Source organism: Ambystoma mexicanum, chromosome 1p, assembly GCF_040938575.1.
Source record: "Ambystoma mexicanum isolate Mex_15411 chromosome 1p, UKY_AmexF1_1, whole genome shotgun sequence".
In the NCBI taxonomy this organism is placed as follows: domain Eukaryota; kingdom Metazoa; phylum Chordata; class Amphibia; order Caudata; family Ambystomatidae; genus Ambystoma; species Ambystoma mexicanum.
Window position 1 is genome coordinate 68,674,567 of NC_090921.1, and position 22,438 is coordinate 68,697,004.

At 45.8% G+C, this 22,438-nt stretch overlaps 1 protein-coding gene across 1 annotated transcript; it reads left to right on the plus strand.

The window, feature by feature from the left end:
• The first annotated feature begins 19,912 nt into the window (after positions 1–19,912).
• Positions 19,913–20,854, plus strand: LOC138449675 (olfactory receptor 11A1-like). The gene has a single exon (XM_069604791.1). The coding sequence runs from the start codon at positions 19,913–19,915 to the stop codon at positions 20,852–20,854; it is 942 nt and encodes a 313-aa protein (XP_069460892.1).
• The last annotated feature ends 1,584 nt before the right edge of the window (positions 20,855–22,438 follow it).

Consider the following 22,438-nt stretch of genomic DNA (forward strand, 5'->3'; position numbering starts at 1 on the left):
AGTGCAATGGACGGTTGCACACAATGGGTCTCTAGTTACTCAGGAAGAGGTCCTTGTGATCAAAGCTTGTATCTCCTGGCTCTGTGGCCATTTTCTGCGATGAGCTCTCCCTGAACGAAGCGCCCTCAGCAAGATCATCTCACCCCAGGGCTCCAAAGAATGATCTGGCGCCTGGAGGCAAAGCGATTGCCTTTCTAGGCTCTTCTTGCGTCCTATCTCCTGAGGCAATCCATGGGATTGGCCTTTCCCTTCTAAAAAGAATGCTCCAACATCACCCAATGGATAGGCGTGGAGTGCATGGGGTAAAAAGATCCCTGTCATACATCTCAACTTCTCAAGCACTTACCTCTCAACTTCTCAAGCACTTACCTCTCAACTTCTCAAGCACTTTTCACAAACACTTGCGTTTGAGCGCTACATAAATAAACTATCATATCATGTCACGTGTGATGTTCGAATGTTTTCAACTAAGAGGGGGGTATTCCAACACCCCTGGATGTATGTAGACGCAATATGGTGATAAAGGCAGGCTTGGTGGCTCGTCCGGGCTGGTAATGACGCACAGACTGAGTTACTGGACAAAGCAAAGTGAGGGAAATTGTGGAGGTCAGCTACCAGCCCTGGCAAAGGAAGCTGACATTAGAACCATGTAGTCATGCTGGAAATATCGCGAGACTGCGGCAATGTTTGCAGCAAGGAGAGTGGCGTATATTAGGGCAAGCGGGTGGGTGGCCCACTTACTGTAGAATGGGATGGGCACGGGTGGGAGAATCGGTGTCAAAGGAGAAATGGAAGGGCCCTCTGCAGGGAAAACAACAGGACAGTCAGTCTCCCGGACCTGGGACGGGCCTGTTACGTGCCAAATAATGCACCCTTTCTGCAAGAGCTCATTGGTTCTTTTGTAGACATGGCTTTTTTTAAAATGCCAATAACTGATATGACTGTGCTGTGTTGCACGCGTGAGCAGGCACCTGCATATGCACAGGACATTTGATGGGCACCGTTGTCAGTCACTCGGTCATGCGTAAAGAATGTTCACAGATGTCAAACACTAGCCCATGTTGTAGCAGGTCCATAGCCAGTAGGGTTTGTGGAGCACATGGCCCTAAAAGTTGGAATAGGATCTCCCACTTTCCGTATCGTCCCATGGAATTCTCTTTTAACTATACAGGTGTATAAAAGGTGCATTTTAAAACGATTAGTTGACTAAATAAATACAATGGGTACTAAAGATGGCTGGGCGGAGACGTATTGCTCTGTTTAAATAACGTCCACCATAGCGCACGTGCCAGAAAAGTGCTTCTCTGAAATCCAAGAGAATACCCCAGTGTTCTGCCCACCTGTGCTATCGTGCACAGAACAACATAGTGCCAGCACGTGCTGGCAACAGCATTACATTACAACGCTTTATATGCATGAGAATGTCTGAAAAACATGGCATGCACCTGTTCCTTTGTGATAGTATGCCCGCTCACCATTTGGATGCATGCTGGGCAGTGACTCTGATGCCTGACCTTAGCCCCACCTTAGCCACTGGAGTGCAGAATGCCCATCTGCTACCCTGCCCCTTGACATGTCTGACCATCAGTTATTCTGACAGATTTACACACCAACAAGCGCTTTGAAACACTTGCCTGTGCATTGGCGCTATGCAAATAAACATTACCATACCAACCAGGTCATGTGGCACCGAAATCTACCCATTTGTTACTGTGCTACAAAATACCGTCATTTAACATTCACATCATATCACTCGCTTATGAAGCATTTTGGGACAGATCACTCTAGCTTCGAAGGGCTATAGTAGTAGAGGTTACCGAGAAACACACCTAAGCTCAGTGAACGGTGTAACAAGCGCCTGGATACCTTGGGGTTTTGTGCACTGTAAATAAACGCAAGAAATAAATAAACCGCCCTGAAGCTGCCAACAGCACACATCACAACTCTGTTGCTCTTTTCTCCCGCTGAGTCCTACTGACTTACCCCCCACCTTACCCACTTGCTTCACAGATCCATCAGAGAGCCCAGGCACCACGCAGGTGGTGATAGTGTGCAGCATATAAAACCTGTAATATCACAAAACCTAGCCAAATGGGCCCTGTCGGATGTGGGACTCAGAGGTGGGTGCTTAATACGCTGTGCTATCTTACCCACACAGTCCATAGACTGGGGATGAGGCGTTATTCCAAACATTAGTATAATAGCGGGTAAAATAAATGCACAATGGGCCTCATTACGAGTTTGGAGGTTCCCTCCAAACTCGGGTCTGCATTCCTTGAATGCGGAATTACCGGGCCATTCCAACCTTGGAGGACTCGTTAATTCCTCAATCAATTTACCCATCCCCATTCCCATTTGAGCCTCTATAGGGCTAAATGGGAATGGGGAGGGAGCTAACAACAGGCCCTTTAATAACGGGCTTGTTGTTAGCTCCCTGGTCCCCTCGCGGGACCCGCAAAGGACGTCTGGTCTGACCAGACGTCCAGAGCGGGTCCCGCAAGGGGACCTCGTAATAGGGCGGAATGGGTTGAACGGCTCCGGCACCTTTACGGGCCCCATTAAACCCATTCCACCAGGGTCGTAATGATGCCCACAATGTCTTATAGCTCAAATGTGGTTATCACTTGTAATTTTAGATTACAAATGTGCCTCATTACAGTAAGGACACTGATTACAATGTTGGTCGAACTGGAACAGTTTCATCATGAGCTGGCATTAGGTATGATGTCAAAGTGAACAGCCTTTAAATTCAAAAGTAAACACAAGTTCCACTTGTGCGCATTAAAAAGGATGCTGCCTGTCACATTGAAGTTGCAGTGAAAAAAAGGTTGTCTCGGAGAGGGAGTGCCTGGCTGCAAACGCTCGAACTGGGAAAGTCAACTGCTGCTCCTTGAATGCAGAGAAATGCCGTCTGATGTCAGTAGTTATTGACTGAATTCTGAACAACCTGAATGGATAATAGGAGGTCAATAATGACCTCAGTGTTCGAGGTCTGATTTTTAGACCCATGCTATATGGCTTCAGTTTGTGTGTAGAGGTGCACAGCCGAGATTGAGAGAGTTTAATGTTTTTCCCTATGCTAGTGTCAGAGCTGTATGCAACCACACTTTGGTTCAGATGCATTTTCCGTTGTGACTCCTCACTGCATCGTGTGTAGCTATATCATAGGAACCTGCTTATCCAGCCGCAGAAAAGCCTCAAAGCTTCTCTGGTCCTGTATGTCTCTTGCAACTCCTAGGACAGTCTCTATACAACGCTGCCATGATAAGCAGGAAACTGAAGACATAGCAAGTTCAGTACAGCATCATCTACACCTTAAACATGGAACAAGTGCCAAGAAGCCACATTAGCTGTGAAAAAGCAGTCAAGAAGCCTTTAACACAACAGAACACAAAGCTATTAAAGCCCTGCCAGGAAGCGTTCACTCTGTAACATTAAAAGCAATGCAGCCCTGTAGAGAAGTACTTCTATTGTTTATTTATTTATTTATTTATCTATTTATTTTATTTATTTATTTATTTATTTGGCATTTGCATGGCGCCTACACACAAGTGTAGCCAGGCGCCACAAGACAAAAGGGGTGGTACATATGGAAAAACCCCAGAAATAATAGTCGTACCTGTCCATGTGACATTCTTACAATGCAGAGAAACAAAAAGTACAGGGGGTGGGGGAGTAAGGGAGTAAGGGAGCAGGGATGGGACAGGGTGAAGTGCAGGGGGTGGGGGAGTAAGGGGGCAGGGATGGGACAGGGTGAAGTGCAGGGGGTGGGGGGCCCAAGGGGCTGAGCAAGTGCTGAGGGAGCCACAGGGGCAAGTGCAGGGGGAAGTGCAAGGGGAAAACAGGGGGAGGGGGAAACAGTGCAATGGAAAGGGTGGACCAGAATTGGCCTGGTCCAGGGAAGGATGCCCGAGGGAAAATGCTGGCAAGTGATGGTAAGGGATGCTGGGGGAGAATGTTTGGGGATGGGCTGGCCCCAGTAAGACTTATAGGGGACCAGGCACCAGTCACGGTGGCAGAGGAACATTAGCACGGTCACAGATGGGGGAAAAGGGGAGGAGGAGGAGAAAAGGAGAGTCTTGAGAAGTTTCCGGAACTCAAGAAGGACTGGCTAAAGTCTGAGGGGGGCACGGAGGCCATTTCAGAGGGAGGATCTTGTCAAGGAGAAGGATCTACTTCCCACTTTCTGCCTTGAGAAACATCTGACCTACAGAGAGTTGGAGCTAGAGGACCGAAGTACTCTAGGGAGAACATGCTGGATGTAGAGAGGTCCCAGGCCCGAATTACAATTACAATTACAGACAGCCTTGTGGGTCTTGAATTTCATTGTTGCGGTCACCGGAGCCAGTGGTGAGAAGTTAGGCTTGAAGCCAAGGATAAGTATTACAGTCCTATTCTGGATTAGTTGACGGGGATGAAAAATGAAAGAGGTAGGTTAAGGGAGACACTGTTGCAGTAATCAAGCATAGAGAAAACCAGAGCTCTGGAGACATTTAGCTTTGGGGGAAGGTGAGGAAAGGGAGAATGAGCTGAACATTTGACTTTTTGGTAAGATCCATGATGAGCAGAGAGAAGGGGTGGGAGGAGTCAAAGATTACCCCAAGGTTTGTAGCCTCACAGGAAGGGGACCAGGGAAGGTGGCCAGAGAGTGAGGGGAAACAGGGTGCAGGCATCCCAATGAGAAGTATCTCTGTTTTACTGGCATTAAGACAGACATAGTTTGCAGAGCACCATGAATGAATAGCATTCAGGCAGTCAGCTGTGAGAGAGGAAGGAGAGGAAGTAGAGGAAGGTAGTTTAAAGGAGAACTGAGTGTCATCAGCATAGCACTGGAAGTGAGGAGAGAAGGTGGAGATCAAGTGGGCCAGCGGGCCAGAGTAGATGTTGAAAGGCCATGGCCATAGGATTGAGCCCTGAGGAACACCACAGCTAGAGAATGAGATGGAGGAGAGGAAAAGACCCAATTGCACTTCGGAAGGTCTGTTTGACAGGAAGGAGGTCAACTGTGCTAGTACCAGGTCTGTGATGCGTCGGGTATCTCGAAGACGATTTATGAGGATGGCATGGTTGATGGGGCAAAGGTAGAGGAAAGATCAAGAAGAATCAGAACAACGGGAATGTTAAAATCCATGTTCGAGAACAGGTATGATATGATAGGATTGGTTATTTATAACGTGCTAAATACCCAGAGGTTTCTAAGCTGGGACCCGGGGATCGAAACTGTGTTGCTCCGTGTCGTCTTGCTTTCAAGGCAAGCACATTGCCGCTGAGCTATCCTCCTGAGGTCTTCACGGGTGTCCCGGAGAGCAGTTTCCGTGCCTCTGGATGCTGTGAAACCAGACTGGTGGTCATTGAGGCAACCGGCTGCTTTGCTGTGGTGGATCAGTTGGAGGTCAACCCACTTCTCCATGAGTTTGCCCAAGAACGGGGTGATAGAGATACGGCGATAGACAGGTATGGCCTGCAGACAGAGAGGGTGTACAGGAGAGTGCTTGAGGGGTTGTGTGAAAATAGCCAGTGGAAAAGGAATCATTACAGACGTCAGTCAAGGAAGGGGCGAGAGACGAGATGTTGTCCTGCTTTTTAGAGGAGACTTTCATAGAGCAGGGGGCCAAGGGAGGCCAGAGAAGAGGGTGTTGGGGGGTGTAGATGACAGTGAGTTTTGGTGGAGAAGTGGGAGGCCAGTGCAGTGCAGAGGGCCTTAGCCTGGGGGGGGTCTCAGGAGGGAAGGATTGGTATTTCAAAAATGTCAGCCGTGTTATTGGTGGCCCCTGTGATGCAGGCTTGGGCCCTCTTCCTGAAGCAAACAGTAAAATGATATTGCCTTTGGAGCAACGGCCAGTTTTCAGAGGATGTTCAAGAGGCCTGCCCCTTCTGCTCAGCAGGTGTGGACTTGCGTTTCAAAGGTAAAAGGTCAGAGTCATACCAAGAGTTGCATTTGGAGGCAGCCTTCATGCAGAGCTTCATGACAGGGGCACTAATGTCCAGAGTTCTAGAGATAGAGAGATGAACCATAGCCACATCAAAGTCGGGAGGAGAGTCGAAGGCATGGACATGAGGAGGGATGAAGGAGGTGGCAAATGCACCGACTGATGCATACTTCATTAGTCGAATAATGGAGAATGAGACTGGCAGTGCGGGCGGAGGCATCACAGGGGAGCCAGTGGTGAGGGGGTTGGAGAAAGGGATGTCAGTTGAGATGAGAGCATCCAAGGTGTGACCGGCAGAGTGAGTTGGGCCAGCGGAAAGAGAGTCACAAAGGTTGAGAAAGAGTATAGCATCCCTCTTGGGAAGTGCTGGTACTTCCCAGTTGAAAAATGCCGTATTGTACTATTCCAAGTGAACCCCCCCTGCTTAGATAGACCAGTGCCCCCCTCCCAGTATGGCAGCCTTGCTGAGAAGTTCCGGCGACGCACACCATGCAGAGCCCGCTGCTGCTCTCGAGCCAGGTCTGCGCTTCAAACGATACCTTGAATGTAAAAAAAGGAATGTAGCATGTTCATCTTAACAGCACTATGGACTATATTCATGAGGCTCCCATGATCTGAGTTAGCTCATCCTTTTCAGAGCCATTCAGCCATTCCATAACCTGGACTGTGTAGAATTGTTATCTGAGGAGTATTAATACTATCCCAAGAAGAGTAGATCCGCTTTTCCGAGGAGTACCTCTACTGTCTACTGTCTACTCTCTCATCAGAATTGGTGCTCATAGAAAGGTCTAGCATTGTCTCAGTAAAAATACACAGGCCACCAGAGAAGGGCTGCTACTGTATCGATATACATATAATAGAGTGAATGAGGACTGTAGGTAAGTCCCCATTAGTTGAATAGAGGCCTGTCAGAGACCTTCTAGTACTGGCCTATTAAAGTCTACTATCCCAGCTGGCTGAGGGGTGCAGGTATTCCCACATGAACAGTACAGCGCCAAGAAATAGTGATGTACCCGCCTCCATAAGGCCATGCTAGAGATTGATGGCCAGCCAATCCCTGCCGTCTCTCCTGAGATTACCAGCAAGTGAAACTGACGTCTCTGCAGGGAAAGTCTTACAACGTGTACATGATGCTCACATGAACCCATGCACCCTACTCTAGTGGCATGTTTATCTGAGGTACAGGGTGGCTGGCCATTAATGCAATGCTCTCTTACCTCGTCTCTCTCTCCCTTCTTACCACACCTTCCCTTTCCTAGTCCAAATCTCTGCCTTCTCTCTGGTTCTGCCTTTCCCTTCTGAAGCCATCCCTCGCTCCCTCGCTCCCTCTGCTTTCCTCCATCTCCCACTATGTTTGTTTCAGACTCTTCCTCAAGCCTCCTGACGCTACGTGTTTCTTCTCCCCTTCTTCTGCCTGAGAGTCACTCTGTTCACCTGTCTCTGTGTCCTTGTTTCTCCTCTGACCATTGGTCTTTCTGTATCCCATTTTATGTCGTGCCTCATCTCTTTTCTGGCGTATCTCTCTCCATGTCCCATCTGCCTCTGTATCCCACCACCCTCTGTCTTTGCCGCATCTCTATTGCTAAACCAATTTTTCTGTTTGCCCTACTCCACGATGTCTTCTCTCGCTCCCTCTCTGCCAGTCTTTCTTTGTGCCCCACCTGCCCGTCTCACACTGCAGCCCTTTGTGCCCCTGGCACTCTCTGCTGGAAACCCTGGGGAAACAGATGCATGGCACAGTTCCCTTTTCACGATAGGCACTGCTGTTTCACTCTTTCTGGGGTTGGTTAAGGGGGAGCAAGAAGGGGGGATATTTGGGCTGGGGAAAGCATATTTGGACTGGCCATGACCCTCCTTAAACATCTTCCCCATAGCTGCAGCCCTGCCGCGGGTACTGACGTGTGACTGGTTATGTGGAGCTAGGGATGAAAGAAAGTAAGGATGGGGAGTTCCATGTGTGTTGTGTTAGGACCTGGCATCAAACATCCCGTTATGACTGATAGAGAGGGCGATAGACGCTATGCATGGAGCCAAGATTGGAGAGGCTCAGAGTGTGCAGAAGATGGTACTGGTACTGGTAAACTAGTACTGGCAAGCTGTCTAAGCGCCACTGGATACAACTTCCTCCTCAACCTTGCCATGGCATTTGACAACAATCAAAACCCCTTGAAAAGGTAGCATTACCAAAAATATCAAAGAAAACGTTTACACATATTCCTATCTCACTAAATTTACCAATGACTAATTGAACGTGTGTCAGTATCCCTGATGCTCAATGCTATTCCAGAGGTCACGGAGATGAATAGACCTGCGCCTGATTAGCCCGGAAGAGGTAACATACAATCCTGTCCCGTGATCAGCATTTCTCCCCATCGCGATGGTGGAAGTAAGCGGTTCCTCCATGACCTGCAAACTGCAGACACACCTTCTAATCCATGATCCCAGGAGGGACTAGTCAGCACTACACCCTCATTGAGTACCATTAGATGAGTTCTAATAAAACCCAGCTTTACGGAACTTAGAAACTAGAGGGGTGCAGCATCCTAAGTTTCTCTAAAACGTTATACTAATAACCACATCTCTTTAAAGTGTGGGGCACTAACTGGTTGGGCAGCTCCCAAATGCTGAATAAAAACAATTAGGCAAAATCATGTGGCTCAGATTTGAATGAGTTCTTCCTTCTTGAGTGTCCTTGTTAGGAGTGGTGAGAGGGAGACGCAAAGGTTAGTGTTCTTGCTCCTCTGTGTTTTTTGGGTCGGTTTGTTTTAATGGATAGAACCTGGGGTTAGTGGTGTATCAGGGCACCCACACAGACCCCACATGGCACGGGACTCCGCCAACCCATATCCTGTGGGGAAATGGGGGGGCGGGGCAGGGCAGGGTCCTGAGCACTCTGACTTAAAAGACGAATAATGTATTTGTTTGTGTGCAAACTTGTGTGCAAGGGTGTAGTACATGTATGTATATATGCATGTATATATTGTATGCATGTACATTTGTCTGTGTCCACGCAAGGGTGGGTCCAGCTAAGAGCTCCCATAAATGCCAGTTCTCGGTTCAGTGTGAATAGTATGTATGTATGTATGTATGTATGTATGTATGTATGTATGTATGTGATGAGTGCGCTTGTAAAAGAAAATACAGCGTGTTTGCTTCTGGGTAATGCAAAGTAAATGTTCTGGGTGAGTGACTGGTGGGTGAATGGGTATGCATGTGTGTGGTGCCACATTGGGACCTAGAGGGCATTGGGCATAACCATTTTATTACAGTGACATGACCTGTTGCACTGGCATTTTTGGGCAAAACCAACTTGATGAGTGTTATGTGGAGAAGGGGTTGCAGTGTGGGGTTTATAGTACAATGGTCCATGCATTGCTGCCCTGAAAATGTTCTTACTGTTGCATGGCATTTTTTTTACTTACATTGAGTTCAAGGCCATCAACATGATGTGTTCGTACATGTGGGTGGGCATGTGTGCAGCCAGCAAGGAAATATTTCCTTATTGTGGCATTGCATTTCTTTACTGACATTAACGCCAAAGCCAACATGTGTTTTCTTGCAAAGGGGCATTTGTGAAGACAGCATAGAAATGTTTCCTTAGTGTGGCATTGTGTTTTTTACTGGTTTTAAGGGCAAGGCCAACATGTATATGGGGAAGCATTTGCACTGCCAGTAGGGAAATGCTTCTTTACTGTGGTATTACATGTGTTACTGGTGTTAAGGCCAAAGTCAACATCATACATATTTTTACATGGCGGTGGTACCTGTTTAGCCAGCAAGGAGATGATGTTTTTTACTGAGGCATGACTTTTCTTAATGTGGTTAAGGGCAAAGGAAGTATATGTGCTTTCACATGCGGGAGGGGCATTTGTGCAGCCAGTAAGGAGATGGTGTTGCTTTACTGCGGCATTTCATGTTTTACTGGTGTTAAGGGCAAAGTCAGCATGACGAGTGTTCGAACAGGGTGGAGAGGAGCATTCGTGCAGCCATCAGAAACATCTTTTCTTCCTCTGGCATGTGATTTTTACTGGCATTAAGGGCATATTCAATAGAAGTATGTTCACACATGGGGATACTGGCATACATTGGCAAAGCCAGCATGAGCATGTTTTCTTATGGTATCATTACTGTGAATAACACTAATGGCCACACAGAGAGGTGACTGTCACATTGTAGTGCCATGGCCATGCACCAGCCCCTTGTTTCTATTGTAGATGAAAGATTTAACATTTTATCAAAAAAACATTCTGACATCATTCACCGAGTGCAGTTCGTGGTGTGCCCCCTACAGCTGTATAATCATCATATGCTCCATACATGAGTGGTGGTCCAAGCCGGCCCGGGGTGTGGCGCAGCCCATGCTTTGTTAAGGGGTCTAGGGGGGTGCTCAATATTGCTGCACCCCCCACCCACTGCACCACCCACACACAAACACACACACACACACACACACACACCATTTTGTGTTACGCCTCTGCCTGAGGTGTTTCTATTACTGCTAGAACTTTCATGCACCAGAATATGCCACTTTTCTAACAATAATGACGTGAATGATGATTGTGTGAAAGATGTACTACTAGGCAATGAAAGGAACAACCTTCATTATTCATAGTATATATTAATAAAAAAATGACAGCTGCGGATTCATGCTTGTCTCTTAAATCTTATGTGTTTTGTTATTTGAGGGATGAAAATCTGAGACAGTCTGCAGGGATTAAAACAAGCAAGTAATATTTCAGTATCTGCAAGGACCTATTAACCCACAGAGCTATCAGGTTTAATGTAGGGTGATAGGCTGGTGGAAGCACTGCAGTGTCAAAGCCTATGAGACAGGTTGCTACACAAAAGGCCTTTCTGGTGGTGGTGCGGTCACTTTGCCCCTCACTGAGTCGGTGCAGGTCAGAGTTGAAAGTGGGTGGTGCACTGCTGCTGCCGGGGAGCAGTGATGCAGGCTGCACCCAACCAAAGAGATGAGTTAAGCTGTGTGCTTTGCATTGCTTTGCATTGCAAACCACCAGCCAGGCGGAGCTGTAAGCATCATGCAACCCGCGGCACGATAGGGCTCTTCTCTGCCTCTGTGTAGACGTGTTTTCAAACATGGCCTCCCACCTGTGTGACTCTCAAGGTCTTTTGGACTACAACTCCCATCATCCCTCAAAATGAGCTACGCACTAGCCCCTGATGTCTGTGCGCAGACTGCTGTGGCAGGTTCGAATCTGGGCAGGATCAACTCAGCCTTTCATCCTTCCGGGGTTGGTAAAATGAGTACCACTCTGGGATTATAATGGATTCCGTTATTTCAGTGCTCTGAGACCTATGGGTGTGTAGTGCTTTATAAGAAATAAGTTAGTATCAACCCTGAATGATGTGTTAATTGCTTCAATGAGTAGCCGACAAGGGCTAACCTAATTAGACCTAAAGTAATTGGTAGCAGAGACCCCCCCCTCCATGTCCAATTGAGCTACACATCTATGGTGCGCAGGGTGATGGGCTCCTGGCTGTGGGAGCCATTTCCTCATTAGAAGGAAAGTAACACTACGGATGTGGCCAGTGATGAGAAAGAAAGGAAGTCCTAGTTTCCAGAGTTGACTATTGCGCAATTGAAGGTGGCAGTAGGAGGTGGTTGTTGAATGCATCGGGCAGCAGAAGCAGGCTGGGACTGGCCTGTAGTGCAATGGGGACATATTAGTAAATGTGGGCCAGTTGGATGAGTCGCTTCACTGTGCAGCTAGTAGCTTTGACCACTGTTACTGAACACGAATTAATTGAACGGCACAATTTGCAACACATTGCTAAAAAAAAACCTTGCCCTGGTTATTACTCAGTCTGTCACAAAAGGAATGACTTGCTCTTTTCGACGGTGGGTCAGTATTTCATTCATATCCGGGATATTTGCATTTCCCAGTCCAACCTTTAGTTGAAGGTGCGCTGTCATCTGCTTGCATGGAATGGGTGCCAATACCACCATGACCAGCCACCCGCAATCTGAGCAAGCTGATTGGCTCTGCTGCGTGTGCTGATCTCTAAAGCCGTAGGGCCTCATTATACGTTTGGTGGTGTGGGAAAAGTGGTGGTAATTCCGTTACTGCCACAGTTTGACAGTGGAGGTTGACTGATTTACCTCCAACCAAGAGCTGGAAGTAAATCGGGCCACCACTGGCAAAAAGGCTGTTATTACCGGCACGGTTATTACTGATACCAAAAGATACCTGCAATTCCCCTATTGGACTCCATGGGATGGGGAATGACCACCGTTGCCGGCACCTGTAATATAACGGTAGGTCCGTTAGCCAGTATCCCACCGAAATTACCAGCAGGATACCAGCAAACTTGTAATGCGGCCCATATTCTTACCTCAAATAATCCTGATTAGAATGTTTGTACCACAGCTCCACTCTTCAATCTTTTGTCCTGCTGTGCCCCTACACTGTATTCCTCTCCCAGTACAAAGCTGTCCTATGTGCAGCCTCTTTGGGAAGACCTACGGTTTTTAGTTGTTTTTGGCCTCTGTTTGCTGTTGCTTGTTCTGAACCACTGCATAGTATAAGTATAATAATGTGAAGGCATAGCTGGGGAACGGGATGGGCACACCATATCCACCTGCTGGTGCCGCTGTGCCACACAAATGCGCTGCATTACCGCCAGCATGCATATCCATGCTGGCGGTAATGGAATCAATTCCCATAGAATCTGCCTAAATGTACCATTTAGCAAAAGCAGGTGGAGTCCATAGGAATCCATTGCTAAGAATCATGGCCCTACCTACAGGCCTTGTAAGGGCTACCACTAAAGGAGAGCAACAAAAGGGTGTCCCCGTGTGTTATCGTTTCAAGTTGACGTTTGCGAATGTAGTCAACATTAAAAAATGCTATATGATTTATTCATCTCATTCTTTGTGTACAAGGTAAATGTACAAGTGTTTAGTATGTTAATATGTATTAAATCAATACACCACAGTTTGAAAAAACGTTTATTTTTTCTTTTATTAGTGAATCAAACAGTACAATGAAATTAGTGTGTAAACATTTTGAGGTGGACAAGATGAAAAGACAATTTTGACGAACTATAATATAAACAAATATATAGACACAGTGCTGATTATTGTCAGCAATCTGCTACAAAGGAGCAGCAACAGAGAAATAAATGACAAAAAAAGAAGAAACCTCAAACTTGAAATCTACAGTAAAAAAAGACTTAAGCTACCAAACACATAAATATCGATTTATAGAATTCTTCCAACACAGATTGACATTCGAGTGCCAAAGCATAAACCAGCTCACTAACTATCCCTGGCTAACCCGAATATGTGTATACAAGTTCACATCAATTTTCGCCAGTGGCCAAAAACCAACCAAATTTAGGTAATGCCGGGCGTGTTGCCTAAAGGCTAGGAAGTAGAGTACAATGAAAGCATCATCAAAGTTAAACTGGCGGCTGAGTGCCAGAAAAGAGGCTGATAAAGGAGACCAACATTTAATGAAGTCTAAAGATGAACTTGCCACACACACAACACAGGACATCTTACAAGGAGGGTGTGTTCCGCCTTTCGAATCAGGAGTCAGAGCGAGGTCAAGTAAATTGCAATGCTTTTATTAAGTATACAATCCACAATCTGCTGTCATGGCCATCTCCTCTTTACTCTCCAATTCCACCAGCAACCTTTTCCTCTTCCTCTACATTCTACATCCCATGTGGTTCCATGTGGAACTTTGACTTGAATCTGAAGCACAGCACACTCCCTCCCACCAAATAACAGAAAGCAAATCAAAACGCATACAATCCATTCGGTTCTTATATCGCGCACTGTTGCCTCCTGCGTGATCTCTTGGCATTCTGGCGGATCTGTAATGTAAAGAGGGTGGGGTGGTTAGTAGGATTGAGCTGGAAAAGAGCAAGAGACCTGTGATGCTATGTTGGCAGCTTCAGTTCAGAGACCTTGTTCACTGAGTGTAGATGTGATGTTCGGTTGGGTGCCACCATGTGGTTTTGGGTGTTTTAAGTGTGATTTGTTTCAATGTTTTGGTGTGGTGAGGTACATGTGGATTGTGTTGCTGTAGAGGCATTGTTGTGTTTAGTTCAGAGTTTGCGAGTTGTATGCATAAGGGTGATATTTTAGTACGGTTTGTTAGTGGCAGTACATGTTATCTTGGAACACAGCAGCAGTGGGAGAAAAGACCTAGAATTGGAATCGAGCAGAAGGGAAAAACCTCTAGAATAGGAAACCAGCACTAGCCTAGAGTTGGAATACAGCAACAATGGGAAAAAACACTGAAGTATCCTGAGCCAGTGATGACAGGGAGCAGGAACCAGGCTGACTCAGTTAAGTATAAAAAGAAACAAGCTTTATTCTTCTTAGTTACATAGCATTGACAATGAAAGGTAGGAGAGTCGATGATAAGTCGGTGATAAGCCTCTGCCCTGGTTCCCAGTCCATCTCCCAGTCCCAACCGTCACTCTCTAGAATCCTCAGGCCGCCCACTGGAATCGAGCAGAAGGGAAAAACCTCTAGAATAGGAAACCAGCATTAGCCTAGAGTTGGAATACAGCAGCAATGAGGAAAACACCTAGATTTGAAACACAGCAGTCGTGTGGTAACACCTAGAATAGCAACACAGCAGCATTGAGGAGAGCAGAATTTATCCCACTATAAGTGCGAGATGGAAGTTTGACAGATGTGGACTATGTTATAGTAGGTATTAAGAGTGGTGGGGCTTTACAGGGGTACAGTAATGGCTGTACTCCCCACCACACTTACCTGTTCAGTCAATGCTGCTGTCTGTTGCAGGCTTCCCAGGCAAACAAAGGCAAACACGGACTGGAGCTGCATCTTCTGGAGGCTGCCCTTTACCTAAGAGCCCTTAGCCTGGGCTGCCCGTACATGGGCTGCCTAGAGTGGTTGTTCTAAATGGGGTTTGGGTCAACCAGAGGCCAGGTGGGTTAGAAGGAGGGCAGGAGAGAGTTTGAGGCAGCAAGCGGCCAGCAAGGGGGAAGGGGAGGAGGCCCAGACCGTGGACGCTGTGCTGTTTTTTTCTTCTAAATTCTAAATAGTCTAAAAATAGAATTACAATAACCTGTACAGTAGATCCTATGGACTCCATCTGCTTTATGTTGATGCATAAGGCAGGCAGACTCCATAAGAATCTCCAGCATTAAAATCCATGGTGGTGGAAATACTGGAGCATTGGCATAGTAAAGAGTAAAAGAGGTGACAGAAATAAAGTTCTGCTCCACCCATCTGCTCTGCCATGCAAACAATACAAAAACAGTGTGAATAGAACACAGCTAAGCCTTATTCTAGGCTTTTACAGCTTCCATTCACATTACACCACCAAAGAACACAAGCTCACTTTTTGTGCTTTTTCATCCCTGATGTCTGTGAATGGGAGGATATTTCCACAGGCTAACAATCAAAAAACAAACAATGGCAGCTTTAGGGACTTGACTCCTTTTTTTGGTACTGTTTAATGTTGACTCTTAAAAGAGCCATTTTGTTCTTGTAAGACTGCGATCTTAATATGTACACATATGTGTGTATTAATAAAAAATATGTCTTCCTCTTCCAATTTAGGGCCCAATTCATAGAATCCATCCCAGAAGAAGCACAAGCGTTGTGCTCCGAGAAGGAGCGTGCGCCACGTGCGTGCCAGCCCTGGCGCAGACCAGCAATTGCGTGGCACGAGTATTCATGGATCTCCTGAGGCACCAGTAGCCGTGGCGCAATGAACAGCAAGCAGCGCCATTAACGCCCCAACACGCCCCGTGCACAGGAAAAAGCCAGTGAAATGCCCAATACGGCGCAAGGTCCCGCACCATCCTCTGTTTTGGTATAATTTTACATCAGAGTACAATGCCGTCCAATATTTAATGACAGAGAGACAGTTGGACATTTTGATAGAGAGATCAGAGGATAGTTCCGGACAAGAGTAGACGATTTGGGTGTCAGCCACGACTAGTTGGCATGAGAATCCAAAGGAGAAGATTAGTGCCCCAAGAGCAGAAGTGTAGAGTGTAAAGAGGAGAAGACCGAAGACAGCACCTTGTAGAACACCAACAGTTAGAGGAGTGAGTTGAGAGGTCTTGTTGCTCCAGGAGACAGAGAATTGGTGAGGTGCAAGGTAGGATTCAATCCAGGCAAAGGCTTGATCGCAAATCCCAAGAAGGAATAGAGTATTGGGGATATGATAGTGATCGACAGTGGCAAAGGCAGCAGACAAGTCAAGGAAAATTAGGATAGAGGATAGGTGTGTGTGCTTCGAAGAGGTGATGACGTTGGACACATTCATGAGAGCAGTTTTCGTGGAGTGGCAGGAGCAGAAACCTGCTTGTATGGGGTCTTAATGGTTGTGGATGTCTAATAAATTGGTAAGACAATTGAAAACAACCCTTTTGAGCACTTCAGACTAGTGCAGAAGAATAGGCACAGGGCGAAAGTTAGCTGGGAGGTTCGGGTCAGCCTCTTGCTGTTTAAGGAGAGGGATGGCCGTGGCTGTTTTGAAAACAGAGGGAAAGCAAGCGCAGTCGAAGGACAGTTTGAAGAGTTCTGCGAGATGATAGGCCACTATAGGGGCAATAGGCTTGACTAGCTGGGGACCAAGAGGTTCTGATGGGGGGCAAGAGGGGTTAGCTTTCACCAATGATGATAGTACTTTGTCAGTATTAGTGCGTGTTAAGTGAAAGATAGAGGCAGAGGATGATGTTAGAGTAGGCAGCGTGTAAAATGTAGGAGGAGGGTGTGTGAGGAAGATCAGGAGAGAATATCTAATTTTGATAATTTCTGCAGCAGAGTATTCAGCCAGGTCATTAGCTTTGAGAGTAGAGTTGATAGTCATGGACGTAGGAGGAGTGAGTTTAGGCTGCCCTGTAGGATGGTTGGAGTGAGAGTCAATGAGGGTTAGCTAGAATTCCATTTTAACTCTATCAAGAGTAGACTTGAGAGGGTTCAGGGTAGGCAGTTAGAGTTGCAGGTCCTTATGTGAGTGGGTAAGCCTCCATTTGCGCAGCAGCCAATGCATGTCTGTGCAGAGAGAGCGTATGAATGGGCTGATCCATAGTTGAGGATGCTGAGACGTAGGGGTGGAAGTAAGCAGTGGGAAGTGAGAGGAGAATGAGTCATATAGTAGGGATTGGAAGCTGGAGAAGGCAGTGTTGCTGGAAGTGGTATCAGGTGCGAAGGAGGAGAGTGATAATTGTAGGTCGTAGATAAAAGGGGGAATGGCAGAAGGTTTACATTTCCTTTTAGTAATAGGTGAAGCAAGTTGTGAGGAAAGGTCAGAGGGTGGAAAGGAGATGGTGGTGGAAACAATTGAGTGATCAGATATGGATGGCGTGACAGTAGTATTAGTGTCTGAGAGAGAGGTGGAGATGAATAAGAGATCCAAAGAGTTACCCCCTCTGTGGGTGGGTAGTTTATGGATAGAGCGGAGAGTGTGGCCACTAAGAAAAGACTGAAGATCAGATTTCTGAAAGTAGTTAGAGAGGAAAGGTTAAAGTCGACCTAGGAAAATGAGGTACATTTAGTGGAAAGAAAATCAAATATTTGCCCAAGGTCATCAAAGAATGGTTCAGTGGGACCAGGAGAGCGATAGACGGAGATGATGTGAACCGAGTGAGGCAGAGAAATAGTAGAGAGGGTGAATTTAAAAGAGGAAGGAGAGGGTGTGGCATTGGAGATTTGAGAGGCATTGAGCAGGAAGAGAGTAGGTGTCCAATGCCTCTACCTCTGCCAGTCAGATGAGGAGAGTGTACAAAGGATACTTTGGAGTTGTGTGGGGCTGCCAGAGTGGAAGTGTCAGATGGAGAAATCCAGGTTTCAGCAAGAAAGTCTAGGGGAGGAGAGCTGGAGGGAAAGTAGTCAGTGATAAAGGATGTTTTGTTGCATACAGACTGATCAGTGCAAAGTGCAATGTTCAGTTGATGATGTAAGGAAGAGAAGAGAAGTTGGGTCTCAGAGAAAGAGAGGCTGAACTTAGCCAGTAGCCACACTGTTGCACACAGCCAACCCAAAGTAAACATATTGCTGTGCCCGAGGAACAGTTTCAATATTGTTTCAAGTAAAGATATTGCCGCTGGCCAGGGCCACAATATATATTGTTATTACTACTAACACAATATATATACACTGTGACAACCTCACAGCCATTTTTGCACACAATAACACACATATTTTTCCTTTTCCTCTTTCGCTCACATTCCACAGACAGGCTTTCATCCTCAAAATAACCAGAAATGTAGAGAACTAGTAGTCACACACTAGTTTCTTTGCGTAAGTATAAAACCCAAAGTAAGCATTATTGTAACATACAACATAACACCACCATACACAGGGATATTCGTATTGGTCACGGGCAGGAACAATGACTGTGTTCTTGACAACAACCCCACAGGCATTTCTAAACACAATAATACCCCTTTCTTTTCTCCGCCCCACTCCCCAGGCACTTTTTCATCCTTGAAATAACCAGAATTGTATTTTCCAGAGGATTTTTATTATGTGATGTACATGGACCACAGGTGCAGTTCATGAATTCAACATGGCGTCTATTTCAAAAGTGTTGACGCTCCTCACGTTGTTCAATTGACCAATCATCTGTTGTGCAACATGTGCGTGAAATTTACGAGGCTCTCTGATTGGTCCACAGGTGTCCACGGACACCAAATCAGAAAGTGAGTCTGCAGACCATGTGGAGATATCACAAATATTTAGGGCCCTACAATTTGAGCATTTTTACTCAGACCAGATTTGCAAAAGCACACTTTTGGGGCCAGCCCGCTGTCCCATGTGGAAGTTTGGTGCAAATCCATCCAGCGGTTTGGGCAGCAGCCACAAGCAAACATTGTTTCCATTCATGTCTATCTAGATTTCAAAGGTTTTGGGTTCCTAAATAACTTCCCGCTTAACAAAATCACACAGACATTTGGAAAATAAAGGCCAAGGTTGGTGTGATCAGGTCATTTACTTGCGAGGGAGAGAGTGACCATTCTCTCGGTTGATGGAATGGGTACATTGTTGAACATTGGCTAGTGGGCTTACCCGAAAACCGTGGCATTTGTAATGGCCAGTGACTTCTGCTCCTTTGGTGGAACATGGGCCAAAGCCATGGACAAGGGCCAAAAGCTGTAGCCCCAGCCATGTGTTTTCCATGACATCCTTACACCACCCATAAGTGTCACAATCTGGGACTATTTCACAGTTATCAGTAACTTCAGCATGTTCTCATGTACACAGCTAGGCTTGGCTTCCCATATTAAGCTCCTGAACATTTCTGAAATCCTTTCAGTCCACCAGAACACTCATTGCCATTCTGGTGCACAGCAGTCTGGATTATACCTTCAGCCTCTTCATTGGATTCCCCTGCTTCTCCTTAGCTCCTTTCCATCCAGCCCCTCTAGAACCTTGCTCTATCCTCACTCACCTCCATGCATTGTGTTCATGTTCCTTCTTCTAGTGTTTAAATCCATCTATGTCCGTACCTCCTCCCTGGCTACTGGGATGAATCTGTCTCCTGCTAACCCCCCTCACACACTACACTCTCTGGCTGTTAACAACCAAAACTTCACCTGTCTACTCTGCACTGTCTCCGGCTTTTTCACATTCTACCTTCAGTTTCTCTTCACTGGAACTGATTTTAGAACTTTTTAACCATGACTGACTATATCATATCACACTGGAGAATATAATTATCTTCCAAGATTGAGCCTCAGAGTCTTAGAGTGCCATTACTCTCCAACCCCCATGAGCCTTTGCATTCCCCATTCACAGTTTCCAGCTTCTTCCTAAACACTTGTGTGTATTTCTTAATTTGCCTGACAATCCATCAGTAGTCATTTTGTATAGGGCTACTTGCTGAAATAATAATTATTTTCAATAAATACCTATAAATACATATCCTCTTTACTGGAATCCTACTGCTCAACTAATATAGATGCTGCATTCCTACACTTTGTGACTTAAATTCTTCTTCTCTTTCTTACAGAAGGCAGCTATGGCTACCACAGAATGTTTAAGAAATGCCACACATGTTGAAGAATTCCTTCTTCTGGGTCTTCACATTCTACCAGAGTGGAAGCCAGTCCTCTTTGTGGTATTTCTAACCATCTACTTGATCACTGTTGCTGGGAACAGCCTTATCGTCGTTACAGTGTCCGCAAGTCATCATCTACACTCACCCATGTACTTCTTCCTGTGCAATTTCTCCTTCTTGGAAATCTTCTACTCCACATGCACAGCTCCCATCATGCTCTCAGGCTTGCTGAAAGAAGGTGCCACCATTTCTTTCGCTGGTTGCCTCATGCAGTTCTATTTATTTATTGGCTTGCTAACTAGCGAGTGCTTCCTTTTGACAGTGATGGCTTATGACAGATACAACGCCATATGTTTCCCATTACATTACACAACACTTATGGAGCGAAGACTGTGCCTGATGCTTGTGGTAGGTTCCTGGCTATGGGGCTTCGCACCCGCCTTCCCCACAGTTATCTTGTTGTTTAGATTACATTTCTCAGGAAGATATGAGATTGATCATTTCTTCTGTGACTTTGAACCTCTTCTAAAAACTGCCTGTTCAGACACGTCTTCTATAAGAGTGTACGCTTTTGTCATGTCTTTCATTGTTCTGCCAATCCCGTTTCTGCTGATCATCGTGTCGTATGCATTCATCATTTCGGCCATCTTGAAAATCCCATCAGCCACTGGGAGACGTAAAGCCTTCTCCACCTGCAGCTCCCACCTCGCTGTGGTCACTACGTTCTTTGGCCCGCTCATTGCGATCTATGCAACACCAACGGTGGAGAGCTCTCGAACCCTAATCAAAGGCTTATCCCTACTCTACTGTGTGGCAACTCCGCTGCTTAACCCCTTCATATACACTCTGAGAAACACAGAAATCAGGGAGACCTGGAGGAAGGCTTTCTATAAAATGTCTTGATTGCTGGCATATGAGCAAGCCACGCCTCTATATGGTCCAATTGCAAGCACTGCATAGTGTTGGAAATGGGTCAGAGCAATTGAAAAGGGACAACGTGTACTTGTAGAGCACATATTATTGTCAATGTTGCCCAACAAGCAAACAAAAAACAGGAAGGAATTGTATTTGTAATTAGGTTGAAAATAATGCTATATTTAACTATAAAGTTAGTGTTCATAAAGGATGGTGTTCAAAATTCCAGTGATGCACTGCACTGTAAACAACATTCTCGTGTAATTTCCTTTTACAGGCAAAGAGACAAAGTTGGTGATGAAAAGACTAGGACAATTTCATAATGACATGTGAAATATAGACTATGAAAAAATATTATGATTAAAATCAAGGGTTGTTTCATTGTATTTACAAAAGACATGCGTAGCTCCACTTAATCCAAGATAACACTTTGCAATAAAATAGATATTAAAGAAATCAGCCATTTTATAATATGTACAAGCAATAATGAAACATGCAAGCATGGTAAAAGAATGAAAAGGACCAGGAAAAGTAAGGATTTTTCAGAGTTTTCTTCAAAAAGCTTGCAGTGGTAGAAGTAAGCCTAGATAATGTGTCAAGGCATTCTAAGCACCACAAGCCGTACGCTTGGGTTGACGAATGCTCATGTCTAAGGGAGAGAATGGAATAGAAGGCCAAAGGATGTCAGAACTCTGAGGGATCCACAGCCCCCCATAGATGTGTAGACCGGTTGGTAGACCTAGAACCATAGGTGTGTGCTGAGGCAGCACATCTTGGTGAATGTGAACCAAGAGCCAATGAAGAGAGAGTAAGGTGGGCAAAATGGGCTTGATTTTTTTTATAAAGCCATTGATCAATGGAGACCAGAATCTAAACCCAACCTGAAAGGAGCTAAAGAAGATGCTGGAAGTTCCGTTCACACAACATTCCCCATTGTCCAGATGGGACAAAATAAGTGCCTGGAAGACAATACAACGATCCAGGGAAGGTACGAAATACTTGATATTGTGAAGAAGACATACCCGTATAAAAAGATGCGGGTCAACTGAGGAATCTGAGATTCAAGATGTAAGTTTGAATCAAGAGCAGAACCTCCAGATTTATTACAGTGGACCAGGAGACAGGCGATGGCAAGATGAGAAAGGAGATAGCCACTCTGAAGTTGTTCAGAAGAAAAAAAGGAAGAACCAAAAGAAACTTGGGTTGAGGGAAAGCAATATCATAGATTTCTTGTTGGCACGGAGAAAGTCTTTGAGTGTGGAGGCCATCGGCTCAAGACAAGACCCTAAAACAAACCTTGGTATCTTCTCTATATTGGGGCACCTCAAGACTTCAACCATGAACTAGAGTTCCAAGAGGATCCATGTAGATATTAAACAGCATGGTTCATACAAGTGACGCTTCAGGAACTTCACACTTCATGAGCAGAAGCTCTGGCACAACAGATCCCCCCATCACAACACAGGACAGTATAGAGTAGCCTCTCAACCACCATACAAAAGAAAAAACAACCCTCTAAGTGAAAAGGCTTGGTGCACCCTTTTGTGAGAAGAACAAGAGCTTTATTTTGTA